Genomic DNA, 25,551 nt, shown 5'->3' on the forward strand with positions numbered 1-25,551 from the left:
GGCCAGATTAAATGTAGCTGTTGGCGACATTGCATAAACACCGGGCTCGCCCTGAATAATGAGCTTTCTGCTACACCAGCTGACATCTCTCAGTACCTCTATTTTATCTGGTGTCGGCACCATAAAACGATAAAGCCCTTCTGTGACCGTACCTCTCTTTGACGTGGGACTTTCGAATAGATTCAGCGAGCACACCAATTAAGTCAAAGCCACAGGCCAATAAAGACAGACCAGTGAGCATGCAGGTGATTAATTAAGTACACTTCATTTAAAATTTTTAAAAAAGAGCTCAGCTGTGGATGCTTGTAATGGTCCAGGATGAGGCATCAGAGAGCTCTTTGCAAATGGTTCCTCTTTATGCTTTAAAGAAGCACAGAGATGTCCTAGCTGTAGGAACCCAAATGAAGAGGGCACTCTAATGAAAAGCTCTCACCTTGGGCATTAGAGAAATTAATTACAAAAAATTGAAATGAGTGATAAGGGCCCTTCACTCGCTCCAGCCCCATCATATCTTACTCTAACTGGGATCTTGACTGAACTACAGGTAACGCTCAGCTCGTTCAGCAAGCAGCCAGATTGATCAGCATTCCCTAATGTTTCATTGGCAAATGAATTAGACGCGTTTGGTCTCAGACCATATTTGAGCCTGTCCTGGCTTATACGAGCTTGTAGCCTGGATGGCCCATGAGACCAAAACAGCATGGTTTGGGACGTTAGTCCCATGTAGACCGTGGGTTGTCATTGCACTTCTTAGTAGAGAACTGGTTCTGAAAGATACCGCTGCCCAAGACTTATTTTATAGCACATCATATCCAAATTATACTGAAGCAAAACAAAATCAAAGCGGCTTTAAAACTATTTGGTGGGACACTACTGTGGCTCTGGGAGCAATGTGTGCTGAGGTATCTGAAGGTCATTCAGGGGCTTCCTAGCTGCGTGATCTTGCGTCAGTTGCTTGACTTCTCTGTGCCTCAGCTGTTCTCATCTGTACAGTGGAGATAATAGCAGTACTTGCCTTGTGGAGGGTGGTTCAATTCATATCAATACATCTCTGTTGAGAAGCCCACTAGATGTGCTGGGGGTAGGACAGTAATCAATGACTCCCTGCTTTCATGGGGCTTTCATTTCAGTGGGGATAGAGGGACAGGAAGCACATACATATTTACTTATTAAGTAAATGAATATATCGTACTTCACAGATTCTGAGATGCACAGCCTTTCACACTTGAACACCTCTGACATAGTCAGTGGTATCATGTCATTATGATTGTCACCTTTTGTTCTTTTCAGAGGTGCATAATGGTGGCTCTTAAAGGTGATGGAGACTCACGTTTGATGAAACACAGTGGTTCCTCCTTATCTGCGGTTTTGCTTTCTACAGTTTCCGTTACCTGTGGTCAACTCTGGTCCAAAAATATTAAATGGAAAATTCCAGAAATAAACAACAAATAACTTTTAAATTGAGGGCAGTTCTGAGTACGGTGATGAAATCTCGAGCCATGCCTCCGTGTCCCGCCTGGGGCATGACTCATCCCTTGCCCAGCATCTCCACGCTGCACGCGCTGCCCAGCCACCCGTCATTAAGTAGCTGTCTCGGTTATCAGTGGTATCACAGTGCTTGTGCTCAAGTCTCCGGTGTTTTACTTAATAATGGCCTCAGATGACAAGAGCGGTGGTGCTGGCAATTCGGATATGCCAAAGAGAGCCTGTAAAGTGCTTCCTTTGTGTGACAAGGTCTGTATGTGTAGGAAAAAGCAGAGTCTATATCGGCTTCAGTACTGTCTGTGGCTTCAGGCCTCTGCCAGCGCCCTTGGAATACATCCCCCTCAGATAAGGGGGCGCTACTGTGCGACGTAATATGTTAGGAGGTGCAAAGCGCTAAATACAAACCACAGAATACGTAGAATGCAGGCTGCGCTGAACGGGGGACGCCATGTTGGGTGGTCAGGGAAAGAGTGTCTATTCACATGCCCTTGGCACTAAGACTTGAAGGAAGAGTGAGGGAGGTGGTCAAAGAACCCGGGGATGCGGGGAGGGGACCTGCAGGCAGAGCGAGCTGGGGGTGACAGAGCCCAGCCTGGGACCAGGCGGCCTTTGGTGAGGATTAAACAGAAGCGGCATGAAGCACAGAGCACCCCTTCGTGGTGGGGCCTGTGCACTGTTGCTGCTGTGGAGAGAGGTAGCGCAGCACAAACTCCAGTGCCCTCGACTACCAGGGCCCCACGCCTGGCCCTGCCGTTTCTGCAGAAGGTCTAATGGGGGCAAGGTGCTGCATGTCCATGTGTCTCGGCTTCTTACTTGAAAATGAGGATGGTAACAGTGACTTACAGGATGCTTTCTGGACTTGCGTGGGCTGGGCATGCAGGTAGTTCTGCATGTGTGTTCGCGCTCAAAGTGTTGAGACTGAAACCTTGGGTGGGGGGTACTCCTGGGCTCTGCACGTGCCCAGGGCACGGAGACCTGGCCTCAGTGCCCTGTGTCAGCCCCTCAGGGCTTCTCACCTGTGCAGGGTTGAGGATGGTGTCTGCCTCCTGGAGTTGTGGGAAGCATCAAATGAGAGGCTTCCTAATTTAAAAAGGTCTTGAGGACTCCCTGCGGTAAGCCAGACACAGCTGTGGGTGCCAGGCTGGTTCTCTGCAGATGACAAGCAAGGTGCCTGCTGCAGTGGAGCTGGTAGCGGGGAGGGCAGGGCAGGGGCAGGAGGTCACACCTGTTCGTGCGATGGAGACAGTGGGGCAGGCCGGCGGGAGGGACAGTAACCCAGCGGGTGAACAACTTCAGTGACGATATCCAAGGAAGACTTCTCAGAGCAGGTGACATTTAACCTGAGACCTGAAGGTGACAAAAGAAGTTGGTTCTGGACTGACACGAGGGCAGGCTAGTCCAAGGGCAGAGGGAGTGCAGAGGCCCAGAGGCAGGCAGGAGCATATGTATTTGAGGCACTCAAAAAGTGGCTGGACAACAGAGAGCAAGGTGAGAGGGTTAGAAATGGGGTTGGTGGGGATGGGGGTGTGGGGGATGGGCGGGAAGCAGCAGCTTGTTAGCTTCCTAAGGGCTGTGGCATTTTTTCCAGTGCAGTGAAGAGCCACTGGAAGTGCCCCTGGAAGTGAAGGAATCGTCCAGCATGTTGCTGGGCCCAAACTGAGTGCTCATGAACCGGGGAACACTGATCCACACTAACGAGTGTGCGCGCAATGATCTCCAGAGTCTTGGGAGAAAGGAAATCAAAACTGCTGGTTTTGTTTTTATTTGTTTTATTTCAGTGACAAATGCTTTGGTTTAAAGCTAAAACTGGACCAGAAATTTGGACTCTGTTATTTACAAAAAAGTTGACCACGTGGGGTCTTTTTAACTCTCACATTCGATGTTATTGAGAGTATCTCAAGTATCAGGGGGCAATGGGAGAGGATGTGGAGAAAGCCAACAGGAAAGGTAAAGAAAAGATTGTCGGGGCCTTGTTTATGAAGTTGCCAGGCACAGCACTATGCCAGGTGAATGTTCAATCAGTGTGTTCGGTGCTGACCTCATCCTAAGTGTGCCATCTGCGTCAGTACACAGGAGCAGGGGGTGAGGAAGGGCTAGCTTCAGCATTTGTTTAACGGTTCCCTCATTTGACTCTCACAGTAATCCTGGCAAATACAGTCATTTTATAAGAACCATGACCATACCAACTGTGACTGGGGATTTCACTTTTAAAGCTCTACATCAACAATATAGTTACCACTATATTGGTAGCTTTTATCCTCACTATTGACTGAATGTGTCCCCATGAGATGCCTATGCTGAAATCTACTCCCCAAGGTGATGTACTGGGCATGGGGCCTTTGGGAGTTGCTTAGGTCATGACGGCAGGCAGGGCTCTCAGGAATGGGATTAGTGCTTTCATCAAAGAGACCCCAGGGAGCCTTTTTGCCCTCGCCACCACATGAGATAACAGCAACCATGAACCAGGAAGCAGGCTGTCCCCAGATACCAAATCATCTGGCACCTTGATCTTGACTTCCCAGGTTCCAGACCTATGTGAAATAAGCAGCTGTTGTTGGTAAGCTACTCAGTCTATGGTATTCTGTTATAGCAGCCTGAATGGACGAAGACAATTACAATTAAACACACACACACACACGCATAACATGTCACCAGGCCCAGTGAGGTTGGTGGCTGCCAAGGACACATGACTAGGATTAGCAGAAGCAGGATCTGAACACCTGGAGAGTAATAGCTGCTCCTGCGGCTGGCTGCCTCTTAATGTCTAGGTGGGGGGATGGATTCAGACAAATGAAAACAAGATGAGAGAGAGAATGTTGAGGGCTGTGAGGGATGAAGCCTAAGAAGAGATCAGGGAAGGAGCTGGGGGCTCTGAAGAGGACTGGACTCTGAGCAGGGCACTGGCAGGGTAGTTGGACACAGTGGTCAGGGTGGGGGATGGGCACCTAAGGGCCATCCGGCTCATCATTTCACAGGCGAGTCCTTCAGCCACATCCCAGCTGCAGCTGCGGCTCATCCATACGCTGACAACTCACACCCATAACTCATTCATAAACGTTTATTTCTATCTAAGTCACCAAATGAATGCATGCACTGATGGCAGTGCGTGCACCTCACAGGGCACTGATCCACTTCAAGGGCTGGCACGGGAGGCTGGCTGTGCAGTGCGGACACCATGTTTGAGGGAATTAAGTGCCCTGAGCAGTTGCTTCCTTGCCATTTCCAAGAGGGGAAATCAGCATCATTGCCTGCAGCCTACAGATAAGGCTGGCCTGGGAGCTCTGCTTCCTACAGCTGGGGGTCTATTTTGGGAAGCTCATGTGGAGGATGACATTGACCATCATGGTAACAGTAACCATAATAGCAGCTAACATTTACTGAGCACTTTTTATGTTCCAGGGGTTCTGCAAGGTATTGTTGATCTCTCACGTAGGATTAGGTCCTGAAGTTAGCATGTAATAGGCCGAAACTTGTGTCGAGTCAAAATTCTCCTTGATGGACCCTTAAAATTGTTCATAAGTTCAGGGCACGTGCTCATGTGTACACCTAACAGTGGTATTGTGTATAAATATGAACTGTATGATTTTGCCCACCTCCCAGTAGAGGTGGGTAAAGTCACCCAATTTTTTAAATTTTTATTTCTTGGTCTCTCTTCTTCATCTCTCTCTTATTCCTCTTCCTGCCCTCCCGCCATTGTTTTCCCAAACACATATATTTGAATGCCCTAAGTTAAATGTGCATTTAAGGCAACTCCATTCTCGCTCAGCTGACAGTAAAAAGCTATACTATTATTGTCAAATTTTTACAGTAAAGGATACTAAGGCTCAGAGACATTAAGGCATATGCTTGAGGTTGTATAGTGCACAGACTGTGGAGCTGGGACGTGAACCCCAGGCAGGGGGATTCCAGAGCCCATGAGCTGTCAGCTGGGAAGGCAGGAGACTCTTCCTGGGCGCTGCCATACCTGCTGCAGTGGCCTCCTTGGGCTCCTTCAGCTGATTGTACTTGAGTGTCAGACCCAACTAACGATCCAGCTATTAACAACTTGGGCCTGACTTTTAAAAATAAGTGTTCCAAACAGTCTAGCCCTGAGATTTAATAGCCGATATTGTATGCACATTAAATACCAAATGATTGTTAACATATTTATTGAAGCTTAACAGGCATCCAGTATATAAAAGATGACTCTCTTATATGGCTGTCAGACCTCAATAAACACGTTTAATAATTAATTGGCATTAAGCAAACATAATTGTGTAATTCTAAATTACGTGTTCAGTGAAGCATATTGTGAATAGAAAACCACAGTGGTGCTTTATTACTTAAAGTTCAGGCTGTCAGTCTGGCTTTTCATGTATCAAGAAAAGAGCCCCGTTTGCAAAGTCATGTCACAGATCTCCTGTTGCCTCAGGCCACAAAAGGCAGAAGCCTACCTGCTCCTAGACGCTTGGGTTTGAGAAAAAAAAATGTATTTGCTTAGTTATTTGTCTTTCTGTATATTCACTTGGGGCTCTGCCAGTCCTGAGCCAAGCAACTGTGTAACGTGAAATAATTTTCCCACATCAGCTTTCAGGTGAATTAAGAAGTGCTGCCATAAATTCCACCCCCTTCCCACCACACCCAGTACACTTGATTCTCATTATTTACTGTAGTTATATTTTCCAAAGTTGCTGCAAACACTGAATTAGTGAAACTGAACTACCGCTCCTAGGGGAAATACAGGATTAGGTTTGTTGACCTTAGAAAGAAAATACCTACCAAGAAGGGCTCCTGTGGCTAGCTGGGCTCAAATGTAAAAGCAGCGGCTAGCAGCCATTTGTAAGCAGGGGCCCCTCACAGAAGCCACACTTCAGGGAGAAGCTTGCATTAATCTGCTTGCTGCTTGCTGCTTGCACTGAGCTGCCTGCCTGCACTGTGTTCCTGCCGTCTGAGCCAGCCCTTATAAAGCAGTTCCTGGAATCCTATTTCAACCAATAGAACTAAGACTTTCCCTGTCTAATCGGAGCTCCACAACCGTGTCCCAATTAGCATCTTCACTGACCAATCAGAGTGCGAGGATTTGGAGTCCTCATTTGCATGAGGATAGACCAATAGGGGACCAGGATTGGGGACTTCTGTCTCTATGTCAGTTCTCCTCTGGCCAAGGGAGAGAGAGCACTTTCTCACAGCCCTGCTGTATCACACTTGAGCTGTTTACACTGAATGATGTTTCCTTCTTTACTGCACCCCAAATTGAGGATTCCTCTTGGCATTGAATTGGTGCCAACATTGGTTAACAGGTTCCTGTGAGCCTCTGGTCACAACATTTTTGTCAACGGATTAATACATAACTTTTTTTTTTTACGTGTGTTTTGTTCTATTTAAAACCACATTATTTAATGTCTATTGTTGATTCATTAACATTGAACTCACAGCCAATAGCACTGTAATTCATTCTTGAATGAAGATTATCTAACACACATGTTTTCTCCATGAGACACATCACAGCCTTCTTGTGCTTAGGAACACTAGGCCACACTTCAGCATTGTTCATGGGGGCATTTTAAACAGCAAAACACCCAAAAATGCAAAAAAAAGTGAAAAAAATGTGGCACTAAATAAACCATGAAAAGGACACTTGCGTAGAGAGCTAAGCGAGAGGCAGAGCGTTGCCTGGTTCAGCCTCAGCTGGGTGCCAGGCTGATGGACAATTCACATTTTTTGCAACTCTGCACTTGTTCACCCACATCCGTGCATGATTTAGAAGTGCCACGGGTGTTGATTTTGAGATTACAAATAAATTTGTGCACATTTGAAAATACAGAATCCTTGAGTAATGTAGCTTGACTGTAATCAGATTCCATAAAGCACAGCTGTCTGTATACATCCTCTGCCAGGTCTTTGTACGATATAAGCTATTCCGCTGCCTAGAGCATTGTCTGCCCAGTCGCAGTGATGCTTTGGCACACAGTAGGTGCACACTAAATATAAGTCCAAGTCAGAGGAATGGTTTTTAAATAAAGACTCCAAGTGGATGTCACTTGAAATCCTCTTTACTTTTCTCCAGTCATTATTTCTTTTCAAAATTTGTTATGATTTCAATCTAGTTAGTATTCTACCATGTCTTTTAACTTCCTTTTCTTTTCCATGTCCATGAGTACTTTCTCTTTTCTTTTTTGCTCAATTCCTCTACTTTCTCCCCAGCCCGCTCCCCATCCCTGAGCTGTCATCCTGCTCTCTGAGTCTGTCTCTGCTTTGCTTGTTAGTTCTGTTTGTTCATTAGATTCCACATATGAGTGAAGTCATATGGTATTTGTCTTTCTCTGACTGCATTATTTCACATAGCATAATGTTCTCCAGGTCTATTCATGCTGTCACAAGGGTTAAATTTTCTTTCTTTCTTTCTTTCTTTTTAACAGCTGAATAGTATTCCATTGCACAGGGGAACAATTTTTAACATAATTTCTGTTGAGTTCAATTTTTCAGCTGTTTTAGACTTTAATAGGCATGCTGATTTCAAAACTGCAGTTAGTTTTCTTCTATCATGTCAAATTTTTCTATAGCTTATCTTAATGCACCCACTCTAGGCTGGATCAAGCCTGGATCGAGGGAAGCACTAGTGCTCTCCTGTTGGCTGAGAGCAGAACTCCCTCAAGTGGGGAGGGGTAGGAGACAACCTTTGAGACCTGTGACAGGTTCTTACTTGTCTAGGCTGTTCACTTACACATGAGACAGTGTGATGAGAGGCTGTGTGCCGCTCTATATAGTGAATCGTATTCTGAAGTGTAGTCTGAGTTCTTTTCTGTATGCAAGGGGTTAGCAGAATTTATTATTTTATTTACATACGTACTTATTTCCTTTCCTTCAGATCATGTCTGCCTCTGCTATTTCTTGTCATAAGTGCCTAAACAACCCTGATTCATTTTGTTCTATCTGTGGCAGTTTCACCACTCCCAGTCAAAGGACAAACATCAGTGCATTTTTCAGGCAAGCCTAGTTTGCATATTTTAAAGTAAAACTTAGCGATCAAGATAAATCTTGGGCCCCTCACAAAGTGTACAAGCGGTGTGTAGAGTTTATGGATGTGGAGGAAGGGAAGACGTGATAAATTGCCATTTGGTATACCTATGGTTTGGTGAGAGCCCAGAGATCATTCAAGTGACTGTTACTTTTGTATAGTGAAAACATCAGGATATAACAAGAAAAATAAATGTAAAATAGAGTATCCTAGTCTACCATCAGCTATACACCCAGTGCCTCATTCAGCTGAAATCCCAGTGCCAGTTTTCATTGAATTACCCTCTTTCAAAAAACAGGAGTGTGGTGAAGAACTAAGTGACAGCAACAATGAAGATTTTAAAATTGAGGATGACTCAGTTCATAAGGGATTTGATCAGCATGAGTTGAATGATTTGGCACGAGATTTGGGGCTATCCAAGAAGGCTTCAGGACTCCTAGCATCAAGACTGCATGAGAAAAACTTGCTTGAAAAGGAGTGAAGGTATCCTACTTTCGATCAAGAGAAAGTGCATTTCTGCAGTACTTTCGAAGTGACGGTGGCTTTGTGTATTGCCACAACATACATGGTTTAATGGAGGAATTGGGAATTCCAATCTAGAATGCAACTGAATGGCGACTGTTCATCGATAGCTCAAGGCGGAGTTTGAAGTGTGCCCCCGCCCCCCACAATGACAATTTATTTGGTGCAGTTCCAATTGGCCATTCAGTTTGTTTTCGTGAAGAGTATGAAGACATAAAGAGAGTCACTGATCCGTTGCAATATCACAAGCACAATTGGATCATCTGTGTTGACCTTAATGGTCTGTTTCCTTCTTGGTCAGCAACGTGAATACACCAAGTATCCCTGTTTTCTGTTTATGTGGGACAGCAGAGCTCATGAGAAGCATTGGGTGGAGTCGAACTGGTCTCCAAGATCTGGCCTCAAACCTGGTGATCCAAACGTTCTACATGAGCCACTTGTTGACAGAAAGAACATTATATTCTCACCACTGCACATAAAACTGCATTTCATGAAGCAATTTGTGAAAGCTTTGCCAACTGAAGGAGACTGTTTCAAGTATCTCATTTTGGCATTTCCTAGCCTGTCGTTTGAAAAGATAAAATACCTTAATATGTATGTTTGGTAGCAGAACTTTACTACTTGTATACAATTTGACTTACAGTAACAACATATAGCCTTTATATGAATAAAATAACTCTAAATAAACAGTATATTCAGGTAATTTTTTTCTTTATTTTCCTTTGTATATACATTTTGTATGATTTTTAGGACAAAGGGAAGGTATCCTGTACCTTAAAAAGCTGACGTACTAGAGAAAAACTATATCATTTTTGGATTCAGATGCCAAAAGTTAGTCAAAAACAAGTGTCAGATCTAACTCAACGGAAACTGTGTTCCCCAGTGTTGTTTAAAGATATTGTAGCTGTTTTGTCCACTCACCGACTGACGGACACTTGAACTGCCTCCAAATCTTGGCAATTGTAAATAACACTGAGATGAACATAGGGGTGCAGATAGTCTTTCAAATTAGTGTTTTGGGTTTCTTTGGACAAATTCCAAGAAGTGGAATTGCTGAGTCATGGGCAATTCCATTTTTTTATTTTTTGAGGTAACTCCATGCTACTTTCCACTGAGGCTGCACCAGTCTGCATTCCCACCAGTGGTGCATGAGGATTAAAAGTGTTTTGACTTAGTATCTCTCACTTGCCCCTTCAGAGACTTGAAAATAAAGCCATTCATTTTCCCTACTCGTAATGAGTCCCTTAAGATTCACTGAAAGGAACAAAGAAGCGTACCCTCAGCAGGCACTGCTGGCCGAGTTGGATCTGTGTGTTAGGGAAAAACAACAAGGGTTAGGGTTAGGGTTATTGTTAGGAGTGTGGGAGCCTGCCCATCTCAGCATGTGTTATTATTTTCTATTTTGCCAAGTTTAAAGAAACACAGAGTTGTTTGCCTCACTGTGGCTATTCTACATAGGACATCCACCTTCAAACACTCAGGCCTTATACCATGTGTGCATGCACATATGCACATGTGTACAAAATACAATGTATTTTTTTAAAACTCATGATATTGGCAAGAAATGTCTTTGTCTTATGCTTTTTCCCAGTATTTCTTGAAAATCCTTCAAAACTTTCTGCCTAGTGTGCTAGGGTTTTTGTTTTTTTTAATCTACTCTCTCTCTCTCTCCTACTAATGGAAAATGCAGCTCTTGAGGATGACAATCGCGAAACAGAGGCTTGGAGATGAAGAAATTGGTGTGCGGCACTTTGCAGCCCATGAGCGTGAAGACTTGGTTCATCAGCTGGAGAGAGCAAAGGAACAGGTTATTGCTAACAACTGTGAGCAGGGAATGGGTTTGCACAGCAGAACACACCCAGAGCAGAATCCCTGTTGCTCAGAGGGTGTGGAGTGTCTGGGATGCGAGTCAGGGGAGGATGGAGGATAGAAGCTGGAGGCTTTCTCTTCCTTGGCCCTCTGCTAGGCTCCCAAGCTGCCTCTGTTTCTGGCTACCAGCAGATCTGCTGTCAGTTTTGGTGCCATTGTTCTGAACACAACAAGAAACACCCCCCTTACCCAGGATAGACAAGGAGAGAACAAAACGTGACAAACTGGCCTTAATTTGCAAGTTTCCGCTCAAATGCTGAGCAGTGCTTTTTAGGCAAAATCTCAACGGGTACGGAGTCCTAGTTAGGGAACAGCTAAAAGAGCCCAGACTTTGCTTTCCTTCTCTTGCTAATTGGTTTTGAAGAGCAGAACAAGATTTCTGGGTCTAGAGTGGATTGAAAAAGCATGTGTTAGTAAGAGACTGACTGCTGTCCCCAACACTGGGCGTTGCCCTCTCTGAGCCCCTGATTTTAGGGCATGCTGCCGTTGGTAAGGGACTGGCTCTGTTTTTCTAAGCTGGTGTGCCCCTCCCACCTTAGATATATTTAGTAAGTGTCTGGCAGGACATTGTCCCCTTCCTTTTAGCTTTGATCATATTCCAGAGAGTGACTCTTATGGCTTTATAGCATTCGGGTGGTATTAATAAGCTCTCTAAAAGTCAGCCAACCACACAGAAGGCTCCATCTCTGGCCATAAAGCTGATGTTGGAAGAACATCTTGAGTAAGGGCGCTTCCTTTGGTTTCAGATTGAGTCTCTGGAGCATGACCTGCAGGCCTCTGTGGATGAGCTTCAGGACGTGAAAGAAGAGCGGTCTTCCTACCAGGACAAAGTGGAGAGGCTCAACCAGGAGCTAAATCACATCCTGGGCGGCCACGAGAACCGCATCATTGACGTGGACGCCCTGTGTATGGAGAACAGGCAAGTGGTCAGGTCCCGCCCCGCAATCCGCTGGGTAGTATACTGGCTCTTCCGCAGGCCTCCAGGCTGGGCACCCTCTTCACATCGGAGAGAACTGCCTTACAGTGGAAGGAAAGTCACAGCCCCCAAAACAATGGTGTTAATGTCACGTATCTGTAGTAAAAGTCAGAAAGGAGGTACCACATGCCTACATGTGTACCCCATCCTCCCTCTCCCTATTTGGGCGAGAGGGTAGGGAACCAGTAAAAGCTGCTTGTTATTGCTATCAAGGAGAGAGAAAAGAATAAGAAAATAAATTGAGAAATTCCCTTAGCTCTTTCTTTTCCCCGAGGCAGATTTCAGTGTGTGTATAGTGTTATGTCTGGTGCCACCTCTTCCTGCCTTCCTTCCCGGTGGAATCATCTTAATGAGAATTATGTGAAAACTGTGTTGATATCCCTTAGGGGATCTCTGCAGAGGGCTCTTCTGAAGTGGGGTTTTTGTGATTTGGGCACATTTGACCTTGATCGCATCCATTTAAGCAGAGGTCACAAAGATACACTTTCCTCCCTCTCCATTCAGTGGTGAGAAGGCATCATATGTAAAAGATGGCTCTTCAGACATACGCTTTTCTTTTTTTCTCCTCTCCTATTTGAATGTATGTGTTTTATTTTGCCCCCGGACACTTTCTAGTTGTATTTTCTTTTCAGGTACCTTCAAGAGAGACTAAAGCAACTTCATGAAGAGGTCAACCTCTTGAAATCTAACATTGCCAAATACAAGGTAGCAGAACCGTGACGATGACGGTGATGATTCACTATTGTACCTCTAAATGTCATCCTGTTTTAATTCTCTTTTATGTGCCAAAGATATTTTAATGCCTGCCTGCCCCCCCAGAGAGAGGCCCATAAGAGCTTTAGCTGAGGTCACCGGTGAGAATTAAACCGGAAACAACAAACACAAGGAAAACAGCTTTTGCGAGAGCTCCTTCTTTTGCTGTTATCAGGACAGGACACGTGGAGACCCCTAGAATCTAGACGTGGTTGCCTTACAGCCTCGGTCCATGTGACATTAGGCTTCTCATCCGGCTTTTCTGTAAAACGTTCTGTCATCAGATACTATTTGTCTCGTCGTCATCTATAAGAAAATGGTTTCCGAGCGACGAAGAAACAAAGATTAGGAAATCACAACCCAGACCATAATGTTCACATCTCCCTGAAAGGACAGAATGTCTAAATTCTCCCCACTGTTATTTCCTCCTCTCATTCCAGCACCATTAGTTTGATAATATCTATTTCTGCAGATGTTACTTGTGTTATAATTAGAAAAATCTCCTGGGTTTCTCTGCTTTGAAAATAGATTGATTTCTCTTCCTGAGGGTGAAGTTTTCCAGCAGTCTAGATGCTTGAGAGAGAGGCTTCTTATTTTCCTGGCTTTTGACGTGGGCTTTTTTCCTCAGAAGTCTCCACGCTGTTCCTCCTTTCCGTTCTGTTGCACCACACTTCAGTTTATACCAGTCTAAATATACACATGCAGCCAAAGAAGAATACAGCTTTTAAAGATGTACAATTAATACATTTTTAAATTTATAATTAAAAAATATGTGCATATGCATTTATTTAAGAATATTTATTCAGTTCCTCCTTATGCAAAGCACTGGCTGTATAGTACATATCGATTTTAATATAAGAGTCTCTTCTAGGAATGGCATTTAGGTGACACATATGCACTTCTGTTTCTTATATCCATGGCAGGTATCACCTATTGATGGTGGCTCACATTCCAGTCCAGCCATAGAATCCTTCCAAATACCACTAATGATTTCTGGGCATCAGTGCATGAAAGTTAACCTGTTCTCCATCTCTTGTCTATCTGGAAAGGGTTTTCATAACCAGTGACTTCACATATTAGACTAAGTTCTTGCTTCAGATTTGGTAATTTGACAAATATGCATTGAGTGCCTTTTGTATTTAGGGGAAGGTAGTTGCTGTCATTCTGCCAGGCACCATTTTTTTTTAACCCTTTACCGGGTCCATACAAATCCTAACCCTTTGGCAGGGACTCAGAGTTTGAACAGGTGGGCTAACCTTTGGAGTGTGCGAAGGGTTCTTGTGCGCTGAATTGGGAGGATGCGTCTAACCGTAACTGGGTATTTTTCCATTACTGGCCTTTCTGACAACGGTTGTTTTTTTTTTCTTTCCTCCCAATGCTACTTTAGAATGCTCTCGAGAGACGGAAAAACTCAAAGGGCCAGGGTAGATCCAACAGCAGTGCTCTGACCGGAGTCCTCTCTGCAAAGCAAGGTAGGGTGCCTTCTCTGGGAGGGGCCCCTTAGGATCAGAATGCTGGAGCTCTCAATCCACATCTCGTTCTGTGGACTGGGAACTAACTGAGCCCTAGAAACTTCCGCCTGCATCAGAATTCCCTGGACGGCTTGTTAGAACACAGATCACTGCCCCCCACCCCACCCAGAGTTTCTGATTGAGTAGGGGTGGGGTGGGCCCTGGAGTACAGGCGTTGCTATAAAGTTCCCAGATGATGTTGATGCTGGTTTGAGGGCCCTGCCTTAGAGGTTTTCCTAGTAGCTGGCCCTTGTGCATGTCCCTTCCCCTGCACTGTGCTCTCCTTCCAAGAATGCCGTCCCTTCTCTGATCATCGGTTTAGCATCCCCGAGTACATGGTTCAGCCTCATCGAATTTCCCTTTTTCCTGGCCTCTTTGATCAGAATAGAAGCCGCATAGCTGCTGAAATCATTTCATCATGGAACACGTGCCTTTTTCAAAGAAGCTTTTATTGATTGCAATTTTGTTCCCCCTCCTTGTCGATTCCGATGAAAAATAATGATCTTCCAGGAACAGTCCAGGGGAGTAAATAACAGAGAGCTTGCTTCTGACACTTACTATTTGGGAACTCAGTGTTAAACGTCAGCCTCAGGTTGAACGTGCTTGACCGGCCCCCTCTTGGCTTGTGGGCGATGTGGGCAGCAACGATCAGGTGGCAGTCTTAATCAGGGCGAGGGCAGCCGAAAAAACGCCGACTCTCCAGCTCACCTAATAACCGAGGCACTTCTCCAAGCAACAACTTCTTTTTATTCCAGTAGGAAAGGACACTCTAGAATTGTCTTTTAAAAACGAAACTACAGTACTCTACAGAACTGTGAAGTAGCCCATCTAAGCTTAGCTGAGATCGCAGTCTTACCACTGCCCTGGGAAGGCCAGCCACACTCAGACACCACGGCAGAGCGGTAAATCTGGACGACCCTCCTAGATAACCATTTGGCAACTTATTAGGAAATGCCTTAATTGGATGTCCGTTGAGCCAGCAAGAAATAACTATAGACAGATGCAAACATTTTATTTCAAGAAAGCTCTTCCTATATTGGTTATAATAAAAAACCTTGGAAACAACATAGTTATTAATTATTATATATCTATACATGAACTAAGCAGCTGCATCATTTTCTTTTTGGGAAATACTCATGATGTGGCATCAGGTTAAGTGAAAAAAGCAGGGTTTTTCCTATTTTTGAAGAAAAGTGGACAAATATGAGTATCTACATATAGACACATAGGAGATGGTGTTCAAAAATCTATGGCGATTTATATAGCTTCCTTTTCTTCTATCTGGTGGGAGTGCATGTGGCTGTTTTCTTTTTGTGTAATCTCTTTGTTTATCTATCCTTTCTAAAAATGTGCATATACAAAATATATTTTGTAGTTTAAATAACCTCCTAAATTTTCTTGCTACCCACTGAAGGCACCGTGCCCTGGGAGATTCTGTTTTAAAAGAGGGAGTTCAGGAGTAGAGTCATTGTCATTAGCCTGGCTGCGTGACCTTCAGCCAGTGTTTTCAATCTACCTGCACCTTGCTTTGCTGTCTATGAAATGAGGATAAATGCTATTTGCCAGGTGGATATTTGGGGGGGGGAGGGTTCATTTTAAGTCTCAAGTGAGTTAATATAAAAGTTTTGTTGAAACTGTTAAATGCTGGACAAATGCAACAGATCACTATCCTTTTAAAATTTTTTAACAAAAGTCCATAAGGACTTCCTCCTTTCTGTTTAACCCGCACACTGAATTTTATTTTGTTGTACTTCTACCCCCTGAATTGTACTCTCTAAAGCATCATAGTAGCGTTGAGAAGCAGGGGGCAGGGGTAGGGGGGCCCGTCATTATCCAGGAAGCGCTGCCATGGGTTTGCATCCCAGTGTTCCAGGAGAATTTAAGACTGAGCTGTACATTTCATTTCCCACCTAGTTCAGGATCTGTTATCTGAGGATCACGGATGCAGCCTCCCAGCTACTCCGCAGTCCATTTCTGATCTGAAATCTCTGGCCACAGCCCTGTTGGAGACAATCCATGAGAAAAACATGGTCATCCAGCACCAGAGGCAGACCAACAAGTAGGTGGCTGGACCTTTGGGTGGGGGCTGGGCAGGAGAGACATGGGGGGATGACAAATGGCAGGACTACAGGCCTTAAGGGAAGCAGGTGAGAACCGTTGCCTCTGGAAGGAAACTCCTTCAACTAGAACTATGCTTCTGCATTAAGACAGCACCTTGGCTCTCAGCTGAGGTCAAGCCAACAAATAATACTGGTCACTGCTTATTGAATGCTTACCCAGAACTACTCACTGAGTAATGCCTGTTAAATGGAGATTTTGGTAGTACACTTGCCTGGGTAACTCAGCCTACTAGTCCTCCAGGTCTTCTTTAGGGGAGGCGCCTCCTGAGGGCCATTTGCACCTGCAGCATGACCTTGAGGGGCTCTGAATGGCAGCAACAGCCAAGCATCCACTCAAAGGCAGCTGAGCCTGCAAAGCAGTCCCGTGTCACCCTTCAGGGTCATCCAGAAAAGATGGTGAAAAGGAATAACAATGACAATAGAATATCTTACTTGGTTATTATAAACATAGCGACTGTGCTGGGCAAAATCAAGCCCGTTAAAGTAGCCATTAGAGACGACAGAAGCAAAATGGAAAGTGTTCAGAGAACGGTGAGTAACCAAGCAATTAAAGCAGCGAACACTGCAAACAGGGCCGGTTTGTGGGCTCGTGCCCCCTGGCTGCTCAGCACCCCACACTCAGAAGCACCTGCATTTGGTCTAATGCTCCTGTCTCCACAATTTCATCTTGCACTGGGTCCTGCCAATTATGTAGTTGATCCCAGAACCAAAACTCAAGTGTGGAAGAAGTGAGCAGGCCACGAAAGGCTGGGCTTCCAGCAAGCAGGGGAGGGATCAGGGAATCGGGGCCCTGGAAAATGATTGAGAGTATTGTAAAAACAAAACAGAAAAGAAAGGAGATGGAAATGAAGGGAAGATCGCGCAGGAGATTAAGATATATATAAAAGAAGGCAGGGAGCAGTGGAGGGAGTCTGGGCAATCTCAAAGGGATGACAAGGGTAATTTATTGACAGAAGTTTCAAAAATTCTTTTAAAAGAAATCTTAACCAAGGACTGGAACAGCCAGAGGCTGAAATGCAAATGCTAATAAGGGAAGGGAGAAGGAACGGGAAATCTCCCCAGAACAGGCATGACGTAGGATCCGTGTGGTGGTCCACACTGCTGTTGATCTGACACTCCTGCCCCTCGGACAGGCTGCTTTCCTACAGTGTCCCTAACCTGTCCTGCCGAGCCCTGTGCATTTCTGAGGTCCCCGGGTGCTTACCTCATTTGAGAAAGGCTGACATTTTCATTTTGCCAGGCTTATCTTTGCTTTAATGCACTTTTTCATTCTGAACTATTTAATAATTTTAAACTGTTTCGTGGTTCAAATTTGCAAGGTTACACAGCAGGTCCTTGAATAACGTCAGCTTGTTATAATGTTGACGTGTTGTGTAGGAAGTTAATTCCCATTTATATCAATTAGCCTATGGTAAAATTGGTTTCATTATAGATTGTTTTGCTTAAAGTCAAAGAACCTATTGAGGATGTTAAGTTAAGACTTACCTGTATCTTCAAATTACTGCTGTCTCTTAACCATCAAATTCCCCTTCCTGGAAGAAAGCACCATTCCTCATTTCTTATGGTTCCCCCCCAAGCATGCATGTGTAAGTAAATACATAATACATTTACACAGACACACAAAAATACTCATGTATGGTTATACAGATATAGATACTCTTTTTTTACATAGTAGATAGTATACATTTTTTAAAAAAGGTTTTCACTCTTCTGCACTTTGCCCATAACAATAGATCTTGAAGATTGCTTTATATCAGTACATAAAGTACCTAATGTGCCATTTTTAATACTTAGAGGGTCCTAAGTTTGATACTTTTGATAAATGTTTTATTTGGGAGCATGTAAAGAAACTAATTAAATGAGAAATGGAATGGGCACTAAGAATCGAATGTGAATTTTGTCTCCTTGCTGTTATTCCCCATGATTTAGCATTTTCTAACTACGATAATAAGATAGCTTTGTTTTTGTGGAGCATATCATAAGCAGGAATAAAGATATTCTGTTCCGGAAGTATGATTCCCTCTGCCTGACAGTTACCGCCCACCCCTTGAGAAGGTGCAATGAGAGCCATCTTGAAGAAGTGATGACTAAACCTAGGACTTCACATTTTGAGAGCATGTTCAATTACAAGGCATTTTGCTTGAGGTGCTTGTTCCCAAAGAGTTGACTGTTGCCTGATTATCGCTAAAGAAGAGATGAGGTTCACTTGTCTTGTAAACAGATTGCAAAACATTAATAGAAGAGGCAGATGTTAAAGTCCTGTTTCACTCCCCAGTCCTTCCCAACAGACCGTCACTTCGCCAGAGGTGGCGGTGGTGGTGAATTTATGAAGACATACTGGCCTCTCACTACCCTTCCTGCTGTGCTGAAACTGTTTGTTGCTCTTCCGCCTCCCTGGCCAGTGGTAACTAGCTTGGAAGTTCACGATCTTGGTAGCAGCATAAGCTATCATGGATCAGAGCAGAGATTGAAAAGAAAGCCACTTGGGTGGAGTTGGGAGCAGGGTTATCTCCATTGCCGTGTAGAGCCACAGCCAGTGGCTGCTTCTTTGGGCCCTGTTTTTTTTTTTTTTTAAGAACCCCCTCTCAGGGATTCCTGCTCCCTGTATTGTCCAGAAAGCAAGAACAGAGGCACAATGCCGTCCAGTTCCTGAGTGAGCTCTGTCTTTGCAGATCCCTTATGATGAAGTTATTATCACAAACTGCTACTGAAAATGTATCTAGAGGCCTGACATCTTGAGGCTTTTCCTAAAACTACTGGATGGACATATGCTGAAATTTCCCCAATCTTAAAACAAACTGTAACTAAGTGAAATTTTTGTTTAAAATATCCCCTAGAAGAAAAATGGTCTCTCAAGCCTGTTTATACCTCAAGCTACTGCCCCAGCTGTCTCCTTCTAGCCCCTGCTAAACTACTTGGAGCATTATCTATACGCATGGCCTCAACTTATAGTCTGCTGTTGTCTCAGCCCTGTCACTTGGATTCTGGATTTCATCACCTCCACTGAAACATCTCTCCCAAGGTTCAGGCACATCTTCTAAGTGGCCTCTTCTAAACTTTCATTTAGAAGTATGACCACTTCTAGAACAAGCCAATACTGACCGTGCGTCCCGCCTGGGCCTCTCTCTTGGCTTCCAAGGCCCCCCATTGCCCTAGCTGTCCTCCTTCATCTCCAGGTGCACTTCTCTGGTCCTTTCTTGCCCTGTGCAGGAGGTAAACTAGTCCCCTGTTCTTCTGACTTCTCCCTGCTATTGGTGAGCACTCCCCCTAGCCACACCCACCTTTTCACTCCCAGATCTTTCCTCTCTCCCATGTGTCTAGATGGGTATCCTGTAGACACCTCACACTCCTCACCCGCTGCCTGGTGGTTGACCCATTTCTTTGGCTTCCCTACATTCCCACTGGCTTGTTTGGGGCCACCTCTATTGCCAACTTGGATGATGAGCATCTTACTGGTCTTTCTGCTTCTACTAATATGTCTTCCCATCCCTTCTCAACTCTGCCTCCAGAATACTTTTCCTAAAATTCATTATGCTGCTTCACCCTGCAATATCCACCCATTGCCAGTGTATAAATCTGAACATTGTCAATATGGCAACAAGGTCATTATGTCTGGGTCCCTACAAGCCTCTCTAGATTTTTCTTTTATTTACACTTTGCTTCTGCTCCACAGATGTACTGAAGGACTGGTGTACTTCCAGGCCCAGGTTTTGGTTCTGGCCCCGTCACTTAGCAGCTGTGTCACCCTGGGCATGTTAGCTGACCTCCCTGGGTCTCAGTTCCCTCATCTAAAAATTAGGATGATAAAAGCTTCCTCATTGGTTGTGGCAAGGGATTAAAGGAGATAATAACTGTGCAGTGCTTAGAGTAATATCTGGTACAGAGCAAGTGATTGACACATATCAACTGTTACTAAAGCCTTCCACTGGTACTGCACGTGTGTGTGCATTTGTGTGTCTGTCTCTCACCAGGCTTTTAAGTCCCTCAAGCTCAGGGACAGGGTCTGCTCCTCTTCATTATCCTCTACAGCCGCAATAACTGTTTGTCGAATTGGTCAAACTGAATTGAATGGACCCTGTTCCTCCTTCCACCATCTCCATCTATAAATACAGCTAGCTATTAAGACTCAAATAGCCCTCTTCTCTCACTGGGCTGTATCCCGCTATGTTCTGTGGACCACCTGCCATATTCTTTCAGTGTCAAGCCAATCAGGAGGCCCCTCTTTGTCATTTGAAGCATCTTGGGTTATATTTGGCAAGTCAGCTGTGGTTACATCCATATTTCAATATAAATGGTTTTTAACGAGAATATTTGCTCCAGACGTGATAAAGCTCATTTTACATTATCATTACTGGGTCTTCGTTAAGAGTATGCACTTCAGAGGCAAACTGAGGCTTAGGTTTGTGACTCCTGAGGACTAAGAAGGGTTCCTGGTGGCTAACTAGACTCAAATAGAGAGAGAGAGAGAGAGAGAGAGAGAGAGAGAGAGAGAGAACCTCACAGCCATTTCTGCATAGGGCCTCCCCCACAAACTGCACTTCACTGAGAAACCTCTGCGCTGACATGCCCACCTCTGTGCTAAACTGCCTTCCTCTGCACTGAACTGCCTGCTGGCATTTCTGTCATGTTTCTGCCATCTGAGCCAGCCCTTATAAAGGAGTTCCTGGAATCCTATTTCAACCAATAGGACTAACTAAGGCTTCCCCATCCAATCAGAGCTGTAGAGCTCTGACCAATCACAGCAGCTCTATTCTGACCAACCAGGACAGTACCCTTTGGACCAACCAAACTGGGGATTCGGTGTCCTCATTTGCACAAGGACAGACCAATCATGGATGAGGGGCAGGGACTTCTGTCTATAAAAGCTGGCTTCCCTCTGGATTGGGAAGCGCAGTTCCCACAGAAATCTGAAGACTGAGTTTCCAGGCTCCAGACCAGTGCAGTGTGGAGTGGAGCAGAGCAGAGCATCACTGAGCAAACAGCCTCACAGTCATGCTGTCGCACTACCGAGCTGTTCCACAGCAGTGCTGTTTTCAAAGCCGTGCTATATCCCAAGCCATGCTATATTACCATTGAGCCGTTTTCACTGAGTGAAGTTCCCTTCTTCACCGCACTCCAAATTGGGGATTCCCGTTGGCATTCGAATTGGCGCCAATGACCATGGGTTGATAGTTTCAAATCCAGATTTATCACCAGCTGAGTCCTGCATGTGGTTTTAGTGAAGGTGACTAATTCCCATACCTCTGTTTTGTAATGGGAGAAGCACAGTATGGTGGTGAGAGCACTGGGTGTTGGGAAAGGCAGAGCTTTGAGATGAACTCTGGGTCCTTGGGCAAGTGGATTACCCTCTCTGTTCCTTGGGGTTCCCACGTGTAAAAGAAGGATAAAAATACATTGTACACTGCAAGGTTTTTGTCAGGTCTGATGAAATAACGCAAGTCTGTAGGTGTTTGGTATGAACCCTGGTTTGTATACAAGACTCAGGAAAGATTAGTTTTGCTGACAGTGTTAACAGTAGTGTAGTTGCTGTCGGTATTGGTACTGTTACTACTCCTGCAACTTCTGCTGGGTCCATTTGATGACCTACAGCCCCGCATCAAATGCCTGTGTCAGGCCAAAGAAGAAAACAGTCACCACAGAGAAACTTAGATGGGGCCTCTCAAAGTAGATTGTTAGGGACACCAGCAAATTCACCTCACTCCATTTCTGGGAGACAGGGCTGTTATCTGGGAACATTAGAAAAAAAAATACAACCAAATGTCTCTTCACCACGCCTTTGAACATTGCCCTGACGGCATTCTTCAATGTCCACAGAAGAGTTAAGCCTTATCTTTTGTTTCCAAGAGGCAGCCGCACACAGATGATCTGATCTCGTTAAGAAACAGGCGTTAACTTGAACACTGCTGTGATTGCATCTCAAACCCATCAGCTGGTGAAAAGGGAGCTTGGATCAGAGGGTCTGAGCAAAATATTGAAAGTGAGATTAAGAAGAATGGTGTTTATTGAAGGGTCAGAGTCATGAAAGCAGAACAGACCCAACAATTGGAGTGAAAATTGAAAGTAATTGATAAAGACTATGCAGAATTTAAGACTTAAGGAAAAAAGGCAAAGAGATGCTCTAAGTACCTAGATGAGGAAAACCACATATAGTAATGTCAAAGAGTTTTTTTTGTGAACTCACAGGGAATATTAATTAATATGCTATAAGTCAATTCAGATAAAATAAGGATGAATTTAAAGCCATATACATATGTGAAGAGATATACATATTCATGTCTCTGTATGTATGTGGGTGTGTGCAGCTATCTCTGGAATATAAAGAGAGCCAGAAGAGAAATTCTGGAGTTCTGATTTCTCCTGTTAAAAGGAATTGAAGCTTTGCTATTAGGATATTTCTGCATCATTTTAGCGTAGCAGTGCCAAGAAGATTCCCCAAATAATATAAAGACTAGTTCTTTTAATTTCCAGACCAATGGAAAGTGATTGAAGTTTTAAATGACTATGAAATCATTTCCCAGTATATTTAATTTGTGTAGAGTAACAGAGGGGAAATATGTGCCCGCGTGTATGTCTTCCCATGCATACAGGCAAAGTTTGACATGCAGGTAAAGAGTATAGTCTTTTCAAATACACACGTCAGAACTTACATATCAATGAGACATAACCGTTACCTTGGAAAGCAATATCATTATTCTAGTGATTCTGCAATTACTGAGAATTCTTTAGAAATGTCTGTTTTTTTAAAAAATTCTCTCCATCAATAATTACAAGCCATGAGAAAAGAATAACATTTATTTAATCAAGTGCATTTTTGAACATCTACCAATTGTTATGCTACATATCAAGCAAGAATGGGATATCAGTCTGACATAAGTGAGGTCTAAGAAGGCAGGTACTATTATTTTACTCACTCAAAGCAGCATTACCAAGTGTGTTTACCCATGTTATTTATTAGACTTGATCTACCTTCAAAGAATTAAGGTGCGATGCCACTAAGGGTATTCAAAATTCATAGTCATTTTTAGCAATAGGCAGTTCTTCAACAGACAGGCTGTAAGATGTTTGGGCAATGGTGAATAATCATTTAGCTTCTCCGAGGAACTACCTTTTTGTGAGGTTCCCTGGCGAGTCCTTCTCGCCAGTCCCTGCTCAGTGTGCCACTTGCGAGGTTCCCTGTCCCGCAGCTCCCTCGGTGCGGATGAAAGAACTGACTCAGAAACAGGTTGCCTAAGGAGAGAGAAGGGTGAGTGTCTCATAGGAGATCACTGATCACTCCTTTCTCAGTCAGGGTTTGTACTGAGTTTGCTGCGTGCGGACATGCACGGGATGAGCATGCAGACCTCCACCTACTGGTTGGGGGTAAGAACAAAGGGAAACACACGTCAGCACAGGGATCAGCACAGGGAGATCGGTAGCAAGTCTGGGAGGCGCCAAGGCTTATCCTAGAAGTCCAGAAGCCTCTTTTTCCTGAAACATTTTGTTTCCACGTCCTACTGATAAGAATTTGGGGCTACACAGAGCAAGCAGGCTTGGTCAGCTTCAAAGAGTGCATTGCATCCCTATTCTACTTCTAAAACCCTCCAGCGTGTGGGATCGGCAGTATGGTATGTGGGGCACCGTGGCTATGTACTGGTCTCCCACACCTTTTTGGGAGAGGAGTCACTTCAATCGCAACATTTCAGTATTTTTTAAACAATTATTTACTCTATTTTTATTTGTGTTTCAAAAGAGTATATATGTGTCTGTGTGTTTCATGTTTAGCAAATATCTTATATCTCAAAACATTTTCTATTAGTGCACTAGTGGGTTTCCCAAGCAGCCTACTCACAGCTTTGGCAACTGAAAAGATGCTCATTAATCCATCTGTTGCAATTGTCTCCCTTTTCCAGAATCCTAGGGAATCGGGTGGCTGAACTGGAGAAAAAATTAAGAACTCTGGAAGTTTCTGGTTTGTGGAGTCTCCCAGGTAAGCAGAACTTCATAAAACTTGTTTTCCTTTTGTTTTTTTGAAGATCATTGCTGAGAAATCTACAAGTGTTTGAAACTTAGAAACTGTCATTGTGGAGGGAAGTCTGAACATTGAAATAAAATATGCAGGTTCTCATCTATGTAACTATGAAGTTTTGCTAATTTAAATTCTGAAATTGTCATTGTGTGTGTGTGTGTTTTTTTGTTTAAGATTTGTATATTTTTTTAAAACTTTGTGAATATAAGAAATTGTCTCATTTTTGTTACCCATACGTGTCTTATAAAGGTTTTTTCAATTTAATTATCACCCCTGCAAATGAATGTTAAGAAAATACAAAGATTAATTTAATCATCAATCCTAAAAGTGGAAATAAGAAAAAACAAATGCTTTAACCCAAAGACATTTGATAACCTCCTTCTCCTCTCTTCCCCCATCCCATTTGTGATGTGGCCTGAAAATCAAAATTTCCTGTGGAAATTTTTGTTCACAGTTGTGTGCATGAGGAAACTGATGTTTCGCCTTAACTAGCTATATTTATTCTGTATGTCTTGAAAAAAACACCTCCTTCATGAGGCCCCAGTCAATCATTCCCCTTTTTTCTTTACAGCCCCAGAAACGTGTGCTTATCATTTCCCACCCCCTCCTCTTCCCGTAAAAGCAACGTTGTACGTCTATTTTAGTTACTTAACCTTTCTGCGCAAACTAGGCTCCTCTTCCCTTGATCCGTATCAGTTGCTTCCCTACAATGTGGGGGGATGAGAATTGCAGCAGGGATATGGGCAACACGTTTCTTAACGTAAATCTGAATAGCTGCCTTGGGTTGCCTGGAAGTGTGTTTCATAAATTGGATTTTTTAGCAGCGATTCCTTGAAGTTGAGGTCAAAAGACCTAACAGAACTAATTAGTGGCGAGTGCCATCCTGGGGATTTGAATGATCCGTTTTGCACAAGAACCTTTTGATGCATTTAAAACCTTATCTTCTTTGAAGGCCTTTCTTTTATTGCATTGAATTTCAACACGGTCGGGCAAATTTATCGTTTATTTGTGCAGTCAGATTGCTATTTCTGTGCATGTACTGAAGTTTTGATTTTCTTTTTCCCCCTCTCCAAATGACTTAGTGAAATTTCACAATGTTTTATTTCTGCAACTTATGTAAAAAAGCTGGAAGTTGAGTAAGAATGAATGTGGAGAGTTTTCTGTCTCTGGTGATGTTTGGTCTAGGTTGGAATGGGAATTATGCAATAACCATTGTTTCTTTCCTTCCTTTTGCTGCCTGAAGGCCTGAGCTACAATGTTTCAGTAGGATTTGGGAGTATGTTCTATTTGAAATATCTGTGTTTGTGGCAAAT

The 25,551-nt window shown here is 43.9% G+C and overlaps 1 protein-coding gene across 2 annotated transcripts in view; it reads left to right on the forward strand.

The window, feature by feature from the left end:
* Positions 1-25,551, forward strand: part of CCDC149 (coiled-coil domain containing 149) — a 99,479-nt gene that overhangs the window by 57,148 nt on the left and 16,780 nt on the right. The window contains exons 5-11 of one of the 2 annotated variants that reach the window (XM_090267015.1): positions 10,695-10,811; positions 11,620-11,792; positions 12,482-12,554; positions 13,990-14,074; positions 16,028-16,172; positions 24,123-24,199; positions 25,482-25,514. In XM_090267015.1, coding sequence (XP_090123141.1) covers positions 10,695-10,811; positions 11,620-11,792; positions 12,482-12,554; positions 13,990-14,074; positions 16,028-16,172; positions 24,123-24,199; positions 25,482-25,514 — 703 coding nt within the window. The remainder of the gene's footprint in view (positions 1-10,694; positions 10,812-11,619; positions 11,793-12,481; positions 12,555-13,989; positions 14,075-16,027; positions 16,173-24,122; positions 24,200-25,481; positions 25,515-25,551) is intronic. The other variant, XM_090267014.1, reaches the window with a different exon arrangement.

This window comes from Furipterus horrens, unplaced genomic scaffold (assembly GCF_987537825.1).
Source record: "Furipterus horrens unplaced genomic scaffold, mFurHor1.1.pri manual_scaffold_2, whole genome shotgun sequence".
In the NCBI taxonomy this organism is placed as follows: Eukaryota; Metazoa; Chordata; class Mammalia; order Chiroptera; family Furipteridae; genus Furipterus; species Furipterus horrens.